Here is a 21,856-nt window from a genome sequence, read left to right on the forward strand (position 1 = left end):
CTTAGTTTTATCGTCTTTTTTAATAGCCACTACTATTTCCTTGAACAGCATAATTTTTCAATTTTATTTTAATTTAATAACTGTATGAAAACTAAAAAAAATTATTGTAGATAAAACTGTAAATTTATCATACATTAATTAAAAATTAGGTTTTTTATAACTTTCTAATCGAATATTCTTCCTATCATGTGATTTGACTGTTAAATAGATAGTAGCCACTGGCACTACTATTTTCGTGAACACAGCTGCACATCCCACCCATATTTAATATAGAAATGTATATAGATTTACCGGATTCATCATTAATTTTTCCAATTTCAATCTTTGCAAATCAGTTGCTGTCTTTATAACACCTCGAGTTTTAACTTTCTCTTCACTCTCTTCAGGATCCATTGAAAACATTTTAATAATTGTTTAAGCACTACATGTAAATTATGTTTACCACAACATAACGGGGCATCTCGACAGGATAAAATCTATGTCTTACTAACTGTATTGCCGTGCCTATTGCCAGTCGAGACTCCATATTGCTTATTTCTTACAATATATGGCAAACTAATTAGTTTACCATATATTGTAAGCAATAAGCTGTCACTTCAGCAGTTTGACAGCGCAGTTTTCATTTCTATGAAAATTTCGAAGAGGCAACAACAACACATCCCATTTACACATATATCGACGGCAGTTTCATTTCGAAAATATAAAATTTAGTTGAGTGAGTATTAAAATAGTTGTGTTAGATTATAAAAATAGAGTACATTTGCAAAATAATTAATGAATTTTTCCAAAAAATGAATATTTAGCTTAGTATTGTTAATTTGCTGAAAAATTATATAAAATGGATTGGCGTATGAGCGAAGTCCTAATATTAATTATCATAGTCCGATTATATAAAATCTTTTTTTACAAGAAATACATTTGTAGAAAAAAGTATATTTCTCCTTTTTCTATTTCTCATATAAATTATTTTTATCCATATAAAACTTTAAACAGTTCAAGAGCTCAATACATTGAGTACATCAACTTGAACCTACCTATCTGACGCCATTTCGCAAATGATAAAATAAAATTTTATGCGCTAGATCAACTCGAACCTATCCAACTACCCGACGCCTTTTGAAAATGATTATATTATGATAACAAATGCCCACATACAGATTTTACAACGGCAATGGCAATAGATTAGACAGTTATTATGCCATAAACTTTAAAATGTGAGACGTTTAGGTTAGGGTTAGGTTAGGCTAGATGGCTGTCCAAAGATCGCACGCGGACTAATAGATGTAGTCCTGAGTGATGCCATAGAAAATAGAACTCCCGTGTTCGGACTTACAGATCGGCAAAACGCTTAGCAGCCAATACAAATTTGCAAAGGCGCTTAATATCTACACCCACTAGTTCGGTAGGATGTCTGAAGGTATGTGTCCCTAAGTATCTAAGTCTTGACTTCCCAAATGCGGGACAGTCAAGAAGGAAGTGCTAGCTAGTTTCTGCCGCATCTTCTTCCAAGCAGCTTCTGCAAACGTTGTCCGGTAAGATTCCCAGTCTTACAGCATGTGTGCCAATAGGGCAGCGGCCCGTCAAGAGCCCCACTACTAAAGAGAGCCTGAATGCTTTTGCGACCGCGCAAGTATCAATGCTGGCCCAGCGTTGACCAAGGATCCTAGCGACTCTAGGGTGCCTTTCTTTGCTAGCTCATCAACTTTGCAGTTACCTGCTATTCCGCTGTGGCCCGGCACCCATACAAGTCTTATAGTAAAAGCTCTAGTCGTCGGAGACAGTAATGCTAGATACTTTTCGACTATCCCTGAACGCGCCTTGAATGAGTTCAGGGCTAATATCACCGCTTTACTATCTGAGTGAATGGTCACTTCCCAGAAGGTGGACACTCTCCGGAGCAGCAAATCTGCTGCTACTTTGATGGCTGCAACCTCATAGGGCAACCGATGACATTTCTGTTTTATTAGGGAGGATGGCGAGTACACTTCCGACCGCCCATTTTGTTACAACGCCGAGATATCCCTGCGTCAACTCATACACGGTGCTAAGGAACTTTCCTTTGACCATAAGTGCTACATCGTCTGCATAGGCAATCAAGCGATAGCCAAGATTCTCTAGTTTTTTTGAGAAGGTCGTTAACGACTAGGATCCATAGAAGAGGAGAAAAACCCCGCCCTGATGGGTTCCCCTGCTCACATTTCGCTGCGCGCCTCCGCTACCCTATTCTGTTTCGACCACTCTGTCGCACAGAAGACTGAAGATGAGGTGCTTGAAGTTCGATTCAACTCCAAGTCCGCCTAGAGCAGTTATGACTGCCTCCGGCAAGACATTGTTGAAAGCACCCTCAATATCAAAGAAAATGCCAACAGCGAAAACTTTAGCCTCAATGGCTTTCTCCAGCCACGACACGATAGTGTGCAGGGTAGTGTCCACCGACCTGCCTTTACGATACGCATGTTGTGCTCCTGATAAATAGTCTCTCGGAAAGCGCCTCTTTAAATACCAGTCCATCAGTCTCTCCAAAGTTTTATGCAAAAAAGAGGAGAGGCTCTTGGAGATGGGTCTGTAATCCTTGGCCGTGACGTGGGAGCCCTTGCCAGCCTTCGGGATGAACGTAACTTTAACTCGTCTCGAGATGTAACCTAACCTGATGCAGTTTGCATAGATCGGTAATAACCTGCTCCATAACACCATAACAGCTGGTAGGTAAGTGAGCATCAAGGAGCATCTGAAATGTATTTTCACTGTTCAGGGCCCACTTCCCATTTAAATTCTTGAGATAACCCAGAGGCACTGGGATTTTAGCGAGAATACGCCCGAATCTAGAAGACTCGTGACAGCCCTCTACTTTTTCGCAGAAGGTCTTCCACGTGATCCTCTTAGCCTTTCTTATTTCGGACTTGTATATCGAAAGTCCTGTTTTATACAACGCCCAGTCGTCAGATATCCCACTCCTACGGGCCCTGTTAAATAAGTGTCTGCAAGACGCCCTAATTTCCGAGAGCCCCATAGTCCACCAATGAGGTTTCCCTCTGCCCTTCGGTGTTTTCAGTAGACAGGAGCTCTCTAGTGCAGTATTGCACGCCGAGCTGAAGACTTCGACGTACCCATCCACCACATCGGCGGTGACCAACGTGTCCACCCCCGGTGCGCGTGGAAGAGATTGCCGAAGCCTACTGCCATAGCCTTCCCAGTCCGTGTTCCTAGGATTTCTGAATGATTTCTTAGGCGGACCTTCTCCGACTAAACTAAACCCGATATACCTGTGATCAGAAAAGGAGTGATCATCGAGGACCCTCCAGTTTGAAATCAGCGGGGCAGTCACACACACTAGAGATGCGAAGATTTTCGCTTACAATAAAATCACAAAGCGACTCACCTGTATTATTTGTATCTGAGCTGCCCCAGATCGAGTGGCGCGATTTGGTGTCCGAACCGATGATCACGTCGGCACCATTCCGGGACGTTTCAGCCAAGATCCTCCTTAGCAATACGGAAGACGGCTTCACCTCATCGTCGTGAGGCATATACACGAACATAAGCCAGACATTTCCAGTATCGCACTCCAGTTTTGCTGTTACTATATCAGCGTTGCTAAAATTAGGTAAAAGAAATACCGTTAATTCATTTCTGACCAGCATACAGGCTCTATTTCTACCTGCATTCTTGGTCGCCAGCAGCTTATGGCTATTCGTCCTCAAACCAGAAATCCCGTTACCAGTCAGCCACGGTTCCTGAATCAGGACGACATAGGCTTCGTCTTGCTCCAGACGAAATAGTAGATTGGTGGAGGCCGCCTTTGAGTGTTGGAGGTTAATCTGGCGGAATTTCATCCTTCAGACTCTCCTCTAGGAGCGCCAGTTCAGCGCTCATGTCGTGATCGACCCTCACATCCTCAAACAGTTGTTCGAGGCTGAAAACGGAGTCGCCAATCGACGAACCGCCTCCAGAACTCGCTACGTCCGAGAGGTTTGGGACGTTTTCCATGGTCGTTTGACCATCGTCAACCGGCACTTACACATTTTGAGAGATGGCACCGTCCTCCCTGCTGCAGTTTCTTACCAAGGGAGGTTTCTTCCTCATGCGACCATTGCCGCTGGTTCAGATCCCTTCGTTTGAAGTCATGTCCTATCGGTCTAGCTCCCTCTCAGCACCTTCTTAGCCCATTCAACCGTATTAGAGTGCTGGTCAGGTAAATGGAGTTCCCTAATCTATCTCAATATAATAAATGACTGCTCTTAATACATTTAACCCTATTCGTACCACGTGCTTGAGCGGACGTAGAGTACCACGTAGTGACTTAGAGTCACTCGTATAAATAAAACGGCTTAAGTATTATTCAATTGGTTTTATTTCAATGGTTAAAGCAGGGATAATGGGATGCCCAACTTATTCCCGTGTGAGAGCGGCTCAAAGTAAGCGTTTTTTATAACATTTTCCATTGTGGCCAGATCGAACAAAATAAAAATTTTTGGGCATTTAAATTAAAATGCCCAATTGCACTTTCCACACCACCCAGGAGGTATGCAAAACGGCGCGTTACCGAAGTTAGTTTTGGGTGCTCGGTTCCCCTTTAGGCCTATATCACCCATTAATAAATTTATTTACATAAATCAACAAAACGATAACAATTCATATAAAAAATATATAAAAATATCACAGTTATATAAATATTTACATATATACATAATACAAATGCCTACATTTACATCCCAAATTCTAATTTTCCTTAAAAAAAATGTTTTATATTTTAGAGCCTCTTTATCCTAACTGTTTACAAAATTTTTACTTTTTTATTTTCTATCGTAAGTTTAAGTTCGCTTATTGTAACCACTGAAAAATAAAAAAATGGAAAGTGAAACACACAAAATTTTATTTTTAAAATTAGGGACAGAAAGGTCTTTATTTAAAAATTTTGTTAAAAAATATATTCTAATTCTAATAAAAAGGGCTAAAACTATTTTTGGGTCACAATTATCGCAACACAAAAAGGGCCTAACATCTTCCATTTTATTAAAAAGAATATCTCCTAATCCTATTTTATGGCAATTACTGTCGAATTCTTCTAAAAATTTTGTTTCCAAAATTTTTACAAATGCAATAAAATCCTCAGGCTTCTTGACTAAGTTGCATTTGTCTATTTGATTTTGATGCATGAAGATGAATTCGTCCGAAGGAATTTCATCTCCTAAATATGGTAAAGGCAGGGAACATGTGTGCAGTTTGAAAATTTTTAAATAAAAATAGCAAATTTTTAAATAAAAACGCATTTTCTTTCAAAAAATTAATTTCTAAACTACTATCTAATGCGATTGATCTAACGAGATAGTGCTCAGGCCGTGTAAACCTTGAAAATCCTGCCAAGAAAGGTCATTCAATAGTGAATCATTACACACATTAAGTAGAACATTATTACTATGTTCGGAAATTACCGTAGCATCAGATTCTAAAGGCAGCTCAGAGTTTCCTTTTGTTACGACGTTTACGTAACGTAAGCCCCACGACTTCCTAAACAAACTAGAGAACATATAGGGCGTTACTCTAGTACTTCCTCTGCTTCGAATCTGCTCAAAAAAATGTTCTAAACTGTCCTGACATAATCGTCTCGTCTTCAAGTACGGAAAACCTGAGTGTAGAAAAAATCGCCACAATCGTCTTAAACTGTTAATATTTAACACCCACCCCTTTATAAAACTAAAATTATTAGTTGTGTTGCTTCCTAAATCGTCTACGACGCGAATAGTTTTTAAAACTTGTTCTGCCTCATTTAAAAACTCTAACTGTTCAGGGGAACCTACAAACACTTTTTTAGTGGGTACAGCAGCCTCAACGAAACTGCTATTTAAAATATCGAATAATTTATTAAAAAACGAAACGAATTCCGCGGTATTAATAAAGCTCCTACTATTCGAGCTTAAGGCTCCCGAGCTATATAGGGACAACATACCAGAAGCGACCGTATTACTCAATACTTGAGACGCGAATTTAACCTTCATTTTTTGGAAGGTATTTGGATAAATATGAGCATCGGTTAATTTATGCGCACACCGATAACTCGACTTAGAGTCGGTTTCATAAAAATGAACAATATCCGACCAACTTACCCGACTATTTTTAAAGAAACCCGTATTTTTTGAATTTTGTAAACAGTTACGACTGCAAATGACATTTCAGTGACAGCTATTCCTTAGCTGTTCCCTACATCTTTCTAACTCTGCGGCCATTTCAACTAACTGGGCCTTTAAACTCCTATTTTCCTGCTCTTTTTCTTCTAACTTTATTTTCAAAACCCTATTCTCTTCCCTCAATTTCTTCTTCCTTTCTGTACCTGCTGTCAGACCCCTACCTGTTTGCGCGGCCTTATCAAAATTAAAAGATATATCCTCCTCAAAAAATGGAAGAGGCTCTAAAATTCCATCTTCTATCTCACTTTCAATAATTGGAAAAAGCTGTCTCGATGCATTGTGTGCATTTGAGACAGCTTCTTCAACTTGGGGAGCAAAATCTTCTAGACCCAATAAAATTGTATTTTTTACATCAGAATTTGGGACGTCAAATGTAGGCTCAACTTTTAAATTGATATCGGGCGCATTTTTGCCGAAAAATGCCGCTCACAGGCAAAACTATGTTTACGTGTTTCATTGGAAACACCTAAACGGTTGAGCCAACATTTACGCCTATTTAAAACAAAAAGAAAGAATATAAAAATATAAAATAACTACATATATTACGTATAGTGCAAAAATACCAAACATATAAACATATCTATTCAAATGAACCGGTACATTCGTTACATTTAAATATTTAAAAAATTAAATTTCAAAATATCGAAATTTATCGAAACTTTTTCTTACAATTTTTTATCCGCTAATTGAATTTAATTATTTAAATTATGTAATTAAATATTATCTAAATAATGCTATCAATTTCACATTGCAAATATTTAAACGAACCCGCGATAACGTTACATTGGCTATGTTCGTAAATGCAGCATGATTTGCAGCATAAGCAACAGTAGCAACACTGCAAGTTTGACGTTTGATACTTCTTATACAATTTGCAGATACATTTGTTTGCATTTTTGAACGCGTATAATACTAAAATGTAAATTTTGCAGAATCTAACACTAGCCGAAATTTGTGAGCAAAGAAATGATAGATTTTCTTTAAATTTAAGAAAAAGAAGAGTATTGAAGTCAGTGTAGGTACAAATGTTTGTCTTTAAAAAGAAAAATACCTAAAAACAAATCGTTTATTAAAACAATAAAGCCGTTTCCCGAGGTCACAACTTTCTTCCACAATACATGTTTTTCCTTCTACCCGATTTAAACTCGTCCTCCATATTCAACCGTACTCTCAGCAATAACTGTGTCTCTGCATTACTGATATTTTCACTAAAACTTTAAAAATAATAATTTATACAATTATTATTAACATAATTTAACTAAATTTCAATACAAAAATTAGAATAAAACAGTTTTGCACTTACTTTTCGTCAGACATCGTAGTTAAATGCAGTAAACAATTTTTTGATAGAAATTATGAGTAACGGCTGATAGAAGTGTTGTCTTTTTGAACGCTTGATTATTGCAGTGCTGCAATATTGGCATTTCTGAACGTTCTGTTTGTTGTGCAATCGTCATGATGCGCGTTATGATGCATTTACGAACATAGCCATTTATGTACTTACGAAATTAAATTTCAAAATATCGAAATATATCAATAATTCTATTGCACTTTTTCTGTTTTTTAAAGAAACACCGTTTTTTGTTATACATTATTCAGTCACTTTTTGCACTATTTATAGTCTATTTAAAATTACTTACCGTTCGAGATCCGATCCCTCGTTGGGAAATCTAAATACGGTATTTCCCTCGCTGCAGCCCACAATGCACTTTTTCCACATTGGTGTTTTCAGCATTTTCGTTGTAAATTAATATGTGATTTATATATAATTGTGTACGCAAATTTGTTTTATGGTACTTACGTTTATATTTGCTGATTTATATTTGTTATAATTTATATATTTAAACAATTTTCATTCACTTCACTCACTATTCACTTGTTCTTCACCACTTCACTTTTTACTATTTTTTTTTTTCTGCCAAGAAACGATGGCCGTTACGAATTCCTCCATTCTAATATTATTTTGGCGGGATTTAAATCCGGTCGTCTCTTTTCTTCCAATTGCGAAACGTCAACACCTACCCAATCCAGTCAACTGTCAAACTTCGGTAGGTGAGCGGCTCTCACATTTCCAGTGACAGTAGAGTTGGGGACCTCTTTATCTCTGGGTTAAAGTAATTCATTACAACAAACATAAAATGCAAAGATATTTAGGGCCAATTTATTCATTCTCTCTAATGGAGCATTAAGTTGTAATGGAGAGTGAATAAATTGGCCCTTACATATATAAAAGCAACGAATTCATAATTAATATTAAATTACTAATTATTTTGCACACAACTCACGCATATTATAGCCTTTGCGAGTGTTCATTGCAAACATTTTTGGTGCAAATTTGGCAACATTGCATAGAAATCCTTCATTTTTTGTAGGGGCATAAGTGACACCGACGGCGAACTGTTTTGGATGGAGGCGGTAAACACTTATTGGGGGATAACGATGTTGATATAGTGGCAGTGATAACTGCTTTATTAGCATTTGACAATCGGCTTTAACTTCTTCTTTCGATGTTTGGCATAATTAATTCCCGGGACAAATCTTTTAAAAATAATTTGCGGCGAGTGCCTTTTTTTGAATCATTCCATTTTGGATATAAGGACAACCAAATTACTTTGGATGCTATACCAGTGGCGTCTATCAAATTGTAAAAATGAGCTACAGGCCATCTGCGAGTTTTTCTTTTGCTTGTAAAAGCATGACATAATTGATCAAACGTATCTACGCCGTCTTTAGTGGCATTATATTACAAATTTATTTCCGATTTTTTTGTTTCTGCGTCAATATCGGCAGTGTGGTGCATCGACGAGAGCAAGAGAACAGCTTTATTTTTTTTTGGACAAAGCTTACTAGAGTCATGTTCTTTCGAAAGCCAAAAGTTTGCTTCCTGCTTCTCGTTGCCGGGAAGGCAGAAAATTTGAAGGAATGCATGTTTTGTTCTTTCGAAGAGTTCCAACACATGTAAGACGCTTTGATAAAAGATCTAGCGATAAATCAAAACTGGTAAAGAAATTGTCAAAAGTAATGTTTCGATTTGTACCCTCATAAAATTCACAAAGCTGTTTGACAACAATTTGCGCCAAATTTGTCTGTCTATTAGCGCCTTCCTTACCCAAATATGGTCTTCCATGCAATGGATAACTCGTCTCACTGTCACATATCCACCAAATTTTCTTTCCATACTTGTCTGGCTTTGCAGGCATATATTGTCGAAATGAAACACGACCTCGAAAGGGAACGAGCTGTTCATCGATTGTCAAATTAACACCCGGTATATAATATTTTCTGAAGTTTTTTATAATGATGTCCCAAATATCTCGTATAGCAGCAAATTTATCCCCCGCTCTACGAGAATTTCTTGTTGCTTTTTCATCAAATCGTAAATAGCGCGATAAGTCAGAGAACCTGGTTTTTTACATGCAAGCTCGGAAAAGTAAACTTCCATATATAGGATCCCAAAACTCTTTGTAGTCACTTATTCCATTTTTTCGAAGTCCTGCAGCAATCAGTAAGCCTATGTAGGCGCGCATCTCAATTTCATCAGTTTGCTTCCATTTTCAACAATAAATTTCAGAACGTCATTGTCAAAAAATAAGGAAAATCCATCCGATGGAGATTGAATGTGTTTGCCTGGCGGCAACATTACTTTGTTTACGCTTCCTGTCACTATGTTGTGAGAAGGTGTCTTCCCGGAAATATTTGGAAGTTCACTCCACTCAGTCCCGTCTTTACCAACAAAAACATTTACAAGAGATTCCACTTCTTCAGTATCTGATACACACATTTCATCATCCACTTCAGAAACAGTTTCACAGCAGTCCTCTTCGCTTCTTCCAAGTCATCAACAATTATTGCACATTCTGCCTCATTATCACTACTCGCATCATCACTATTTGATATAGCTGCGCGAATTTCCATTTCTGCCAATCCTCTCCTCTTTGCCATTTTTCTAAATATTTCAATAATTTTATAGTTAAACTACAGACTACTCGTATAAGCAATATAAGTTTGCAACACAAACTTTTAGTAATTAAAAATTTTAAGTATGTAACATATAACTGTACCAAATTTTCTTTACTTAAACATAAACTGCGCTAAATAATACAACCTGCTGCTACGAAAGACAAATGTAACTGATTTTTTCTCTGTTGTGAACGATACAAGAAGAAATGAAATAAATATGTAGTAAAAACATCAGCTTTGCAAATTATGAAGAACTCAACATTTGCACATGTTGATCCGTTATCTTTATCAAAACAATGTTTTCATACAGTGACTGTAAGTCACTACGTGGTACTTTGCGCAGCTATAAACATAAATTTATTTTAACAAATATCTAAAAAAAAAAAACAATTTTATTATGAATTATGGATTTTTTCATAGGTGAATTATGATTGCACGAATACATAAAATCTTGCCCAAAATTAAAAAAAAATTACAACAAGTACAACAGTTTAAATTTAAAAAGTGACTCAAAGTCACTACGTGGTACGAATAGGGTTAACAAAATAAAAGAACGCTCACCGGCTGCGCTGCTGGCAGAAACCACCCGGTATGACCAAACGGTATGATTGTGATCGAGCAGAATGCAAGCAGCATTCTCGAACATTCTTTGCTCACACAAAGCGTTCGATCGAGAAAAATCATTACGAAACAAGCAACAGTGATTGAAACTGATTGTTCGCTTTGAGCACGCTCGTTTACGATCATGCATTTTTGTTGAAGCAAAGTTTTCCGTCACAAAAAATCTGAGTCAATGATCGGGTATGATTGAAAAAATTGTGATCGTTGCAGCTCTCTGATATGTATTTATATACAAAAATATATACATATATGTATATTTGCTTTAATTATTAAAAGTTTCGATATCAAGTTATAAGACCAAGCGGTCGCACATGTGCTCATATATAATTATGTGTGCATGTAAACAAATATGATAGACCATAGGGATAATGTTTGTAAATTTGTCTAGATGCAGTACATATGTCATGCCGCAATAATAATTACACTGTGATAGCTTTTTTCAAAAAACAAGACAAGACCAAATTTGACGGTTTCCCCCTATTTCGGGTCCTACGAATCGAACTGCATAATTACTTTTTTGAGTTACAATCATGGTTTCATACAAAAATTTTTGTTGAAGTTTTTCATCAAAGTGGCCCATTGTAAGAGAAAGGCACACTTTTCGTCGGTCCCTAACTTTTTTAATGTTGACTTTTTTGGTAAACTTTCTTTGGCTCAGAATAAGTCCATCTTTAAGTTTTTAGATGACTGTAAACCCCAAAATCAATGCTTTTTGTGTCCTTATAGCCAATATGTCGAAAAAACTGAAATTTAATACATTTTTTTTAATGTTTTTTCCCTCACGTTTCGTCAATATTTTAATTTACTCTTTGATACTTATATATTAAGTGACATCTTGTAATAGTAAGAAACTTAAGCAATGACAACGTTCTGAGCAAAATAACCTTCTTCTTCTTAATTGGCATAGACACCGCTTTTGCGATTATAGCCGAGTCAACAACAGCGCGCCACTCGTTTCTTCTTTTCGCTACGTGGCGCCAATTGGATATTCCAAGCGAGGCCAGGTCCTTCTCCACTTGGTCTTTCCAACGGAGTGGAGGTCTTCCTCTTCCTCTGCTTCCCGCGGCGGGTACTGCGTCGAATACTTTCAGAGCTGGAGTGTTTTCGTCCATCCGGACAACATGACCTAGCCAGCGTAGCCGCTGTCTTTTAATTCGCTGAACTATGTCAATGTCGTCGTATATCTCGTACAGCTCATCGTTCCATCGAATGCGATATTCGCCGTGGCCAACGCGCAAAGGACCATAAATCTTTCGCAGAACTTTTCTCTCGAAAACTCGCAACGTCGACTCATCTGTTGTTGACATCGTCCAGGCCTCTGCACCATATAGCAGGACGGGAATTATGAGTGACTTATAGAGGTTGGTTTTTGTTTGTCGAGAGAGGACTTTGCTTCTCAATTGCCTACTTAGTCCGAAGTAGCACCTGTTGGCAAGAGTTATCCTGCGTTGGATTTCTAAGCTGACATTGTTGGTGGTGTTTACGCTGGTTCCAAGATAGACGAAATTATCTACAACTTCAAAGTTATGACTGTCAACAGTGACGTGAGTGCCAAGTCGCGAGTGCGACGACTGTTTGTTTGATGACAGGAGATATTTCGTCTTGCCCTCGTTCACTGCCAGACCCATTTCTTTTGCTTCCTTGTCCAGTCTGGAGAAAGCAGAACTAACGGCGCGGGTGTTGAGGCCGATGATATTAATATCAAAATAACCATTAGAAAAAAAAACTTAACAAAATTTGTTTTTTTAAAAAAAGCTACACTAACTATGTTTGTGTGCTGTTTTATTTTTTTTTTTGTATCTTATAAGTGTTATCAATAAGTATCATAAATTTGTACACAATATTTAAATTAAATTTAATAAGACTCATCTATCAATGTCCAACACAAATCAGCAAGCAACGAGTCAAGCTTTTAACCACTGCACTGATAAGAAATAACAACAAGTAACGTTTGAAAGAAACGTTAAATGCTTGCCTAAGAGTCAAAATTTAAGCATAGATTGCAGTAGTTAATTTGACTTTGACTTCGTGGAAAGAACATTGTTTTTGTGCCTTGTATATTAAGAAAATAAATTAAAATGAATAAGTGTCCAATTGGCCTATCGTATGTGGAAAATTTACAAGCCCTCGGAGTAGACGCAAAATATCTTCGGGAACTGCCGGCGTCTAGAGATGGCAAATATTTGAGTACCTGTGACTTTGTCACTGCTACTTAAAAATCACTGGTCAAAGCTGTGACAAGCTTCCTAAAGTAGCAGTGACAGGAATTAACGAACAAAGTAGCAGTCACAGTATCACATGAAAAATTGCGACTGTGACAAAATAGCATTCACAGTATCATATGAAAAATTGCGACTGTGACAAAGTAGCAGTCACAGTATCATATGAAAAATTGCGACTGTGACAAAATAGCATTCACCGCGGAATATAAAAAATTGCAACTGTGACAAAGGAGCAGTCACAGTATCATATGAAAAATTGCGACTGTGACAAAATAGCATTCACCGTGGAATATAAAAAATTGCGACTGTGATGAATTCATATTCATTAAAGCTATGAATTTTCTTCAATTTTAGATAAGTATAAATTGGTTAACATATAAAAAGTTAATTTATCTTTAAACGGGTAATATTCATGTACAAATTAAATTGATTACAGAAACCTCAATGCTGTAGTAAAGCCAATTATAAAACTTTTAATCTGAAAATTGCATCAATTTATATAGTAATTTAAAAAAACTTATAAAAAGTATTTTATAACTAACGAAATATTTTTAAAAGTATGTTTTCGTTTACTTTAAATAGCTTCTATTGAGTATCCTTATATTGAAAAAAACCTTCAGAGAATATATTTAGTGCGACTTTAAAAATGTGCGTCTTAAAAAATAACGAATCATTTACATTAATTTTTGTACGAAACTGTTACAAATCAGTTTACTTATACTTAATAAAAATTAAAGATGTCTGTGTCAAAAAGAACCAAAATGAGTTATGTGTGGCAATTTTTTAAAGAAGTGGATGCTGTTTTCGCAAAATGTGATATTTTGCCCTTCTTTTCCATTTAATGTAAATATTTTTAACACTATTTAATTTTATCTTTTATGTATATACTTTGTATTTGCTCTGCTACTACAAAGTCACAGTCACAAGTAGCAGTGTTCCTTAAAAGTCACAACATCGCCCATCACTACCGGCATCTACGAGGAATATTTCGATTTGCCCGTTATAAGAGACGTAGATTGGGTGCCAAATACCATTTGCACGCAATGCAACAACAACCTGCATAACTGGTCAAAAAGACTGTGCCTAAAAATGGGGTTCGGCATCCCAATAATTTGGATAGATCCACAAGGGCATCATACTGGTAACTGCTACGCGTGCAAGAACAAATTTGCAAGACTCAACAAACGAAACACAGTTCACAAAAGTGTTCAATCTGCACAGCTACCAGTATCTCACTCAGAAAATGTTCCGATACCAAGATGTCCAAGTCCAACTGACAGATATATTTCGCCAACATTTTCCACCGAGCCTACAGATCTACTCTTAATGTATAACCCAACCGAAGTTGAAAGCCCATGTCGTCACTTGGAGATTTCCCAAGCCCGTTTGAATACGATGGTACGACATCTGAAATTATCGCAAAGACAAGCGATTTGCCTAGCACATCATCTTCGATCGGTAAATACATTGTCTAAAGATGTGAAGGTGTATGGATACCGCAAAAGACAGGAGGAGCTTTTAGATTTCTTTGAGGTTAATGGCGACAATACTTTTTCGTATTGTAAAAATATTCCTGGTCTTATGCAATACATGAACTGTGAGTACAAACCAGAGCAATGGCTCTTGTTTATTGACTCGTCGAAAAATAGTTTAAAAGCAGTATTGCTGTATGTGGATAACACAAAAAATCCGGTTCCAATCGCCATAAGCTCCAACACAAAGGAAACATACGAAGCAATGAAATTCATTTTGGACAGAGTACAGTATCAGCAGCATCAATGGAAGATATGTGCGGATTTAAAAGTTATCGCCTTGCTTACTGGTTTGCAGACAGGATACACAAAAAATATGTGCTTCATTTGTCATTGGGACACAAGGTACCGCGCAAACCAATATAGAATGCGTGATTGGAAGCTTCGCACAGAATTTCATTTAAATGTGGCAAATGTTATCCATATTCCGCTGGTACCAGCTAATCACATTTTGCCACCACTACTGCACATAAAATTGGGAATTGTCAAAAATTTCATAAAAGCAATAAATCGAGATGCCGAAGCTTTTAAATGTTTGACAGAAATATTTCCAAGACTAAGTGTTGCGAAAATAAAAGGTATTTTAAGTCTTTTAATAGAACGAATGTTATGTTGATACATTATTTTCAGGTGTTCTCAATGGCCCCGATATAATAAAGCTTATGAAGAACGCAAAATTCGGAGAAGTTCTAAGGCCAAATGAAAAAATTGCAGCAAGCTCCGACTGAATCCGATGAGCATGGAGAAAGATTTCACCAAGTCGCCGCCCCCCTTGAGCATTGGTACAGCGGCAAAAAGCTTGACTCGTTGCTTGCTGATTTGTGTTGGACATTGATAGATGAGTCTTATTAAATTTAATTTAAATATTGTGTACAAATTTATGATACTTATTGATAACACTTATAAGATACAAAAAAAAAAATAAAACAGCACACAAACATAGTTAGTGTAGCTTTTTTAAAAAATAAAAATTTTGTTAAGTTTTTTTTCTAATGGTTAGTTTGCTCAGAACGTTGTCTTTGCTTAAGTTTCTTACTATTACAAGATGTCACTTAATGTATAAGTATCAAAGGGTAAATTAAAATATTGACGAAACGTGAGGGAAAAAACATTAAAAAAATGGATTAAATTTCAGTTTTTTCGACTTATTGGCTATAAGGACACAAAAAGCATTGATTTTGGGGTTTACAGTCATCTAAGAACTTAAAGACGGACTTATTCTGAGAAGCTTTGCCAAAGAAAGTTTACCAAAAAAGTCAACATTAAAAAAGTTAGAGACCGAAGAAAATGTGCCTTTCTCTTACAATGGGCCACTTTGATGAAAAACTTCAACAAACATTTTTGCATGAACCCATGATTGTAACTCAAAAAAGTAATTATGCAGTTCGATTCGTAGGACCCGAAATAGGGGGAAACCGTCGAATATGGTCTTGTCTTTTTTTTGACTATCACAGTGTTATTAGTATATAAAGTGTAGTGTTGTTTTGTGAAATGAGTTCGACAATATCGTTGTGTTGTACAGTTTTGATTTTTGTTATGTTTATCGGTGTATATAATGGAGTTAAGTCTATTTCTGGACTTAAAAGGTTTTCACTTAGGATTATGTTATTAATTTCTATTTTGCATTGCGTCACCCTTATCATTTTATTTCCTTCTATTTCTGTATTATTGTTTGAATTATGACAATTTTTTTGTTTTGTTTGAGACTGGTTTTGGTCAGGATTATATTAGGCTCTATGTATTTTATTATATCTCGTAATTCAATAGTTTGGGGTTAAACAGTCCTAGTCTACAGAGTTGCATTCCCATTTCTATGTTTTTAATGTATTTCAAAAATTGTATTAGTTCGTATAAAAGGGCGTTAATTTGGTTCTGAATGTTTATAGTGTTTTCCATGTTTTGTTTTCCAGTGTTTATTAGTTGTATGGCGTCGTTTAATTCATGTACCCTCACCGAGTCGTGCGTCAAGTGTTCCAAGAAGGTATTTTAAGGATGAGCGCACAATGTTTAAAGTCCACGTTTCTCCCTGCTCTTGTGGTGTAAGGTTATCCCATTCAACTCTCTTCTTAGATTATTGCATAAAAATTTAATTTGTGGCACCTGGTAACTTCCACGCAGCTTTTCTTCAAAGTAATCTGTTACCTGGTTTATTTTTGTAAAGTTGATGGTTAAACAATGGTGTTCAAAGGATGATGGTATCTGGATTGGTTTGTTCGAAAAAAAGAGATATCCGTGCCGGTGGTAATGTCATTTATTTGGATTTGTTGTGTGTGGCCTGTGCCAGTCAAAATGAGCAGCAATGCTACTGTGCACCAAGTACCTGTGGAGTTGAGATCTGATTAATTTTCTTACGTTTTTTTAAATTGTATTTTGTAAAAATGGGTAACTCTGTTTCTGTTAGTGATCTCGTAATGATCAGCGTCTGTTTGTTCTACAATTTTGTTTGGTTTAAATGGATTTTCTAATTTGCCTTTCTGTATCTGGTGTCAACTTCATATTCTTGTTTGTCAATATTAATTTTGTTTATCTTATTTTCTTTGTTTTCCTGAGTGTCACGTATTGGGTGTCCAGCGTAAAGAAATATATGTGTTGGGGTTCGTTCAGTAGTGTCATGTTTAGTTTTGTGATTGTATATGTAAAGAATTGTTTCCATCTTGCTCAACTTGGCTTCGTCATTGTTAGATGTATTAATTATGCGGATCTTTTCATTAATTGTTTTATGTAATCTTTCTATGTTCGCTATCCTTGTATTTGTCGTGTTGAGCTGTAAATCAACCTCCTCACTCTCAAGCCATCGCTTAAGTGCCAGGCTGCAGAATACGCCGTCTCTGTCTGCCTTCAATAGTCTAGGCTTGCTCAGTTGGTTAATTATGCGAATAAGTACATTTTTACATTCCATCCAGTCCTTTGTCCTTTTCTGCTCCAACTTAGCGAACTTCGAATAAAAGAATAATTTGAATAAATATCTATCATGAATTTATCGCAGCAATGTTCTGTTATAGGTGTGGCTTTCATTTGCATGTTTGTGTTACGGTGTTCTGTCTTTGCCAAATTGCAAATGTGGCATTCATTTATAATGTTTTGGATAAGTAATTGGTTGTTAGGGAAATAGTAAATTTCACCGAAAAGTTGAACGGTTTTCTGAATTCCGGAGTGTAGAAGTTTTCCATGCGTAGTCAGGACCAGTTCCTATAATTCTGCGAAAGTTGGTACGTTTTTCAACAAAATCAGGCTGCGAAAAATTTTTGTATAACTTTTGTTTATGATCTCTCTGTGTGTGGTTTGAAAGATTTCGAAATCTGCATCGCTATCAATATACAACGCGCTACTCTTGTCACAAAAATAGTTGATCAAATACTCTTTAGCTTCTTCTTCGGTCATAGTGTCATAAAAGATTTGAGCTATGTGTTTGTTGAAATATTTTGTAGTTTTGATGTTGGGTGAGCCTTTAGAAAATCTTACTTGTCTGTTGAATACGTTAATTGGGTTTTCTGTTATAAAAATCAAGTCACCGTTGTCTTCTTTTGCACAGTGTTAGGTCTGTTCACTAAAATATGTCTCCTTCAATTTTGGCTAAATGAGCCTTAGTCGCCTGCCCCACACCACACCTACACTCATCTCTAACACGCACACTCACCACACTCGCCTCGACATCACCACACTCCACATCAACACCACCCACACGCAAGAGGATCCACACACTCAAACACACACCACACCACTCCACATAAAAAGGGTCAGGCTATTCAGCAATCAGTTCTGATTCGACCGCCTGTGAGTCCACGCCGTTTTCCGCCACCGCCACGCAGCGCCCCATCGCCCGAGGTTTAAGTTTGTTCGCGAAGTGAAGTTACATACATATATTAATTGAAAAAAATAAGGTTACACACATACAATAAAGTTATACATATATTAATTGGAAATTGTAAAAAGTTATTCGCACACTAAGTGCATTTTAAAAGCAACATATAAAAGCAGTTGTCAAATATACAAGTGGTGCATCCCGAAAGTTTTCCCTTTTTTATTTTTTCAAACATACAACGTACACCAGTGGTAAGTGAAAAGGGCATTGACCCCAACATATGGTCCTTCGAGCCGGATAGAACGGCACTATTGGAAAAAAAAAACAAATAAAATCAACTTCTGTTACATAAAACATATTAAAAACTTGCAAAATCTTGTGCACAAGTGGAAGGCGGCATATACATACACATATACAAATATAGAAAAATTAAGTGCAATATATATATATATGTACATACAAAGTGTTTATTGCAAGTGAAATTAAAAAGAAGTGACAAACACATACTTACATCCAAAAAAAAAAAAAAAAAAAAAAACAAGTTGAAAACGGAAAGCACAAAACGGTTTCCTACCGTTACCTCAAAATCAAAATTTTTTAATCAAAATCAAAAAAAAAAAAAAAAAAAAAAAAAATAGTTGTGCTAATACGAAAAATTTTAAAATTTTTTTTTGTGACATATAAATACATATTAATATACGTGCATACAATATTGTGCTGAACAACTAAACAAAAAAAACAAAAAAAAGCCGGGCGCGTAAATTAATTTAATTCTAAACGGGCGCGAAGTTTACAACCAAACAAAAAAGAAAAAACAATAAACTCAAAGTGTGATAAATTTCAAACAAAAATAATAAATAATTAAATTAATACATCTGTACATACCAAACAACCACCGGAAGAGCAAAGAGGAAAGGGATACCGCGAACAACCCTAACAACATCAACATCAGCAGCAACAGGAAACACATAGGATACCACTGGGACAGCGACAAATGCAAACACTCCAAAACCCTCAAATACCACATACTAAAGCCCTCAAATACCCTTGAAGCGGCCCAAAGTGAGTGTATCGACTCCATTTATTCACATAAAATTTTTATATATTGGCATATATGTATGTTGAAAGTTACAGTTCAACTTTCTAAAAACTGTATACTTTAATAAAACGGTTGCTACCAAACTGTTTGAACTTACGGTTGCTTTCCGGGAAACCGAAAACAGTTTGGTACATTACATATGTATGTACATCCAAATATATGTATGAACAGTATATAGTATAATATATAATTATATGTATACTGGCATATACATATCTGTTAAAAGCCTAGTTATGCTTACACTTGTGTTCCCAAGCACACAAAGTTTATAAAAAAAAAAAAAACATTTTCAAGTATTCACTTGACAACATTTTCCGGCAATATCCCTTATACTCAAAACAGTATAAGCAGGATTGCGCTAAGTAAGCTAAGGCAATTCCGAAAATTAAAATAAAAGGAACAATATCAACCATACATATATGCACAATATTCACAACGTATATACATATACAGTACATATATTACCAAAATTGACAACAAAATAAATTAGCATACACACATATGTATGTATCAGTAAAATATTATAACTTCCACAAATTTGCATTTGTGCTAAAGAGCATACCTGCACTTTGCTATTTTTTCATCCCGCGTTATTCGTACGGCAATAATATACACACATACACACGGCATACAACTTGCCTGGATGTATGTACATACATATAATGTACATAGTGTACACAATTATATTCAATTTAAAATTACAATTTAAAAATTTCGGTGCGGTAAATGCAACCGTTTACTAAGGAAACAATCCACTCTATTAGTTAAAAAAAAAAAAAAAATAAAATTAAAATTAAAATATATACGTACAAAATAAAATAAACAAAAAACCAACATATTAACATCTAGTTATATATTTTATATTCAAAGGCCAAATCGGCATATTTTAGCAATACCCCTTGTTCTTGTTAATATACAAGCAGGCAGGATTGCAAACGAAAAAAAAAAAAAACCTTTTTATATACATACAAAGGTCATTAACCTCTTTTCTCGTTCCTTATTATCGCCCGTAACGAGTGCGAAACAATAAATAAAGTAGAAAAAAAACAAGAACAGACTAATAGCACAACTATTAGGAGGACGAAGAAATAAACAAAACAAAAAGAAAACAAAACAAAGTAATAGCAACTATTAGGAATAAGGAAAACGAAACACTCGTTCGTTGGTTCCTATATTGCGGATACAACAAAAATACAATATTATAATAAGGAAAACGAAACACTCGTTCGTTGGTTCCTACCTCGCGGATACAACAAAAATACAATATTAAGTATAATAAGAAAAACGAAATAACAACAAAACTATAAGATCATAATAAAGAAAACAAAATACGCGTTTGTTATTAGATACTTGTGTATACAACAACCATACAAACCGCGTATCTTAAAGATTCAAACGTATTTATTACCGCCATAAATACACTGAGAGAAGTTTTTCTGTCTCATATTTTAAATTTTTACCTATTATCTAAATGAACGGAGATTCTAAGGAATCTAAATCGATTCAATATCTAAAAGTACAAAAAATGATTTCTGAGGAAAAGAGCCCAAGTACACCTGCTGAAGCTACACGCTCAAAGCAAGGTGCTACAAAGCAAAAAAAATTTAAAGACATTTCATATACTAAGTTTATTGCGGAGAGTGACAGTTTAATTCGATACTGCACTCGATTTTCATCTTCACCGATTCAGGACAATTCTGAATCGGTACTAGAAATCAAAAAAGAAAATCTAGGCAATTTCTGGACACGTCTCCAAGCTGCGTATGACGCAATTCTAGAATCTGACGAATCAGATCTTCCGGAAAATTTTAAATCCTCGGCTTGCTCCAAATACGAAAACTGCTTAGACCAGTACGAGGAAACGAGAGCTATGATCTCCGATCAATTGAGATTAATAAAAGCAATTGCACCTACTCCACAACCGAGAGTAGAGCTGCCTCCAATTCAAAGCCAAGAGGCGAGTTCCGGCATTCACCTTAAAGTGCCAGCTTGTGATACAGAAATATTTCACGGAGGTTATGAACAATGGCCGTCCTTCCGGGACATGTTTACGGCCGTGTACATAAACCATCCTAAATTATCACAAGCGCAAAAATTGTATCACCTCCGATACAAAACAAAAGGTCAAGCAGGCGTAATAGTCAAACAGTTCGCTCTTAATGACGAAAATTTCAATTATGCTTGGGAAGCTCTAAAAGCTCGTTACGAAAACGAAAGAATATTAGTCGACAAACAAGTCACAATATTAATGAATTTACCAAAAATTCAGAAAGAAACAAGTGAAGAATTTATAAAACTTCAATCCACTGTTTCAAATTGCTTGTCGGTTCTAGCGACACAGAATATTCCCACACACAATTGGGACCCCATACTAGTAAATATATGCTCCGCGGCATTACCGGAAAAATCTTTGCTTCTGTGGGAGCAATCGCTCT

General features: G+C 36.0%; 3 protein-coding genes across 4 annotated transcripts in view; 2 read left to right on the forward strand and 1 right to left on the reverse strand.

Moving 5' to 3' along the window:
- LOC105222919 (PRKR-interacting protein 1 homolog) overlaps nucleotides 1-494 on the reverse strand; it is a 72,664-nt gene extending 72,170 nt beyond the window's left edge. The window contains exon 1 of the mRNA XM_049451463.1: nucleotides 292-494. Coding sequence (XP_049307420.1) covers nucleotides 292-402 — 111 coding nt within the window. The 5' untranslated portion in view covers nucleotides 403-494. The remainder of the gene's footprint in view (nucleotides 1-291) is intronic.
- Nucleotides 1-21,856, forward strand: part of LOC125777172 (uncharacterized) — a 29,206-nt gene that overhangs the window by 609 nt on the left and 6,741 nt on the right. The window contains exon 1 of one of the 2 annotated variants that reach the window (XM_049451439.1): nucleotides 577-715. The exons of the other annotated variant lie outside the window; for it this stretch is intronic. The gene's annotated coding sequence lies outside the window, so the exon portion shown is untranslated. Of the gene's footprint in view, nucleotides 1-576; nucleotides 716-21,856 lie in introns of those variants that run through there. 2 annotated transcript variants of the gene reach the window in all.
- Nucleotides 9,948-18,884, forward strand: LOC125777138 (uncharacterized). The gene is made up of 2 exons (XM_049451380.1): nucleotides 9,948-15,098; nucleotides 15,151-18,884. The coding sequence occupies exons 1-2, from the start codon at nucleotides 14,078-14,080 to the stop codon at nucleotides 15,246-15,248; spliced, it is 1,119 nt and encodes a 372-aa protein (XP_049307337.1). The 5' UTR covers nucleotides 9,948-14,077; the 3' UTR covers nucleotides 15,249-18,884.

The sequence above is a fragment of the Bactrocera dorsalis genome, chromosome 3, assembly GCF_023373825.1.
Source record: "Bactrocera dorsalis isolate Fly_Bdor chromosome 3, ASM2337382v1, whole genome shotgun sequence".
NCBI classification, from domain to species: Eukaryota; Metazoa; Arthropoda; class Insecta; order Diptera; family Tephritidae; genus Bactrocera; species Bactrocera dorsalis.

Excerpts from the sequence above, each read along its gene's own strand:
- LOC125777138 (XM_049451380.1), top strand. The coding sequence starts at position 14,078 with ATGGGGTTCGGCATCCCAATAATTTGGATAGATCCACAAGGGCATCAT. Across the intron at positions 15,099-15,150 it reads AAGTGTTGCGAAAATAAAAG|GTGTTCTCAATGGCCCCGAT; the intron begins GTATTTTAAGTC and ends CATTATTTTCAG.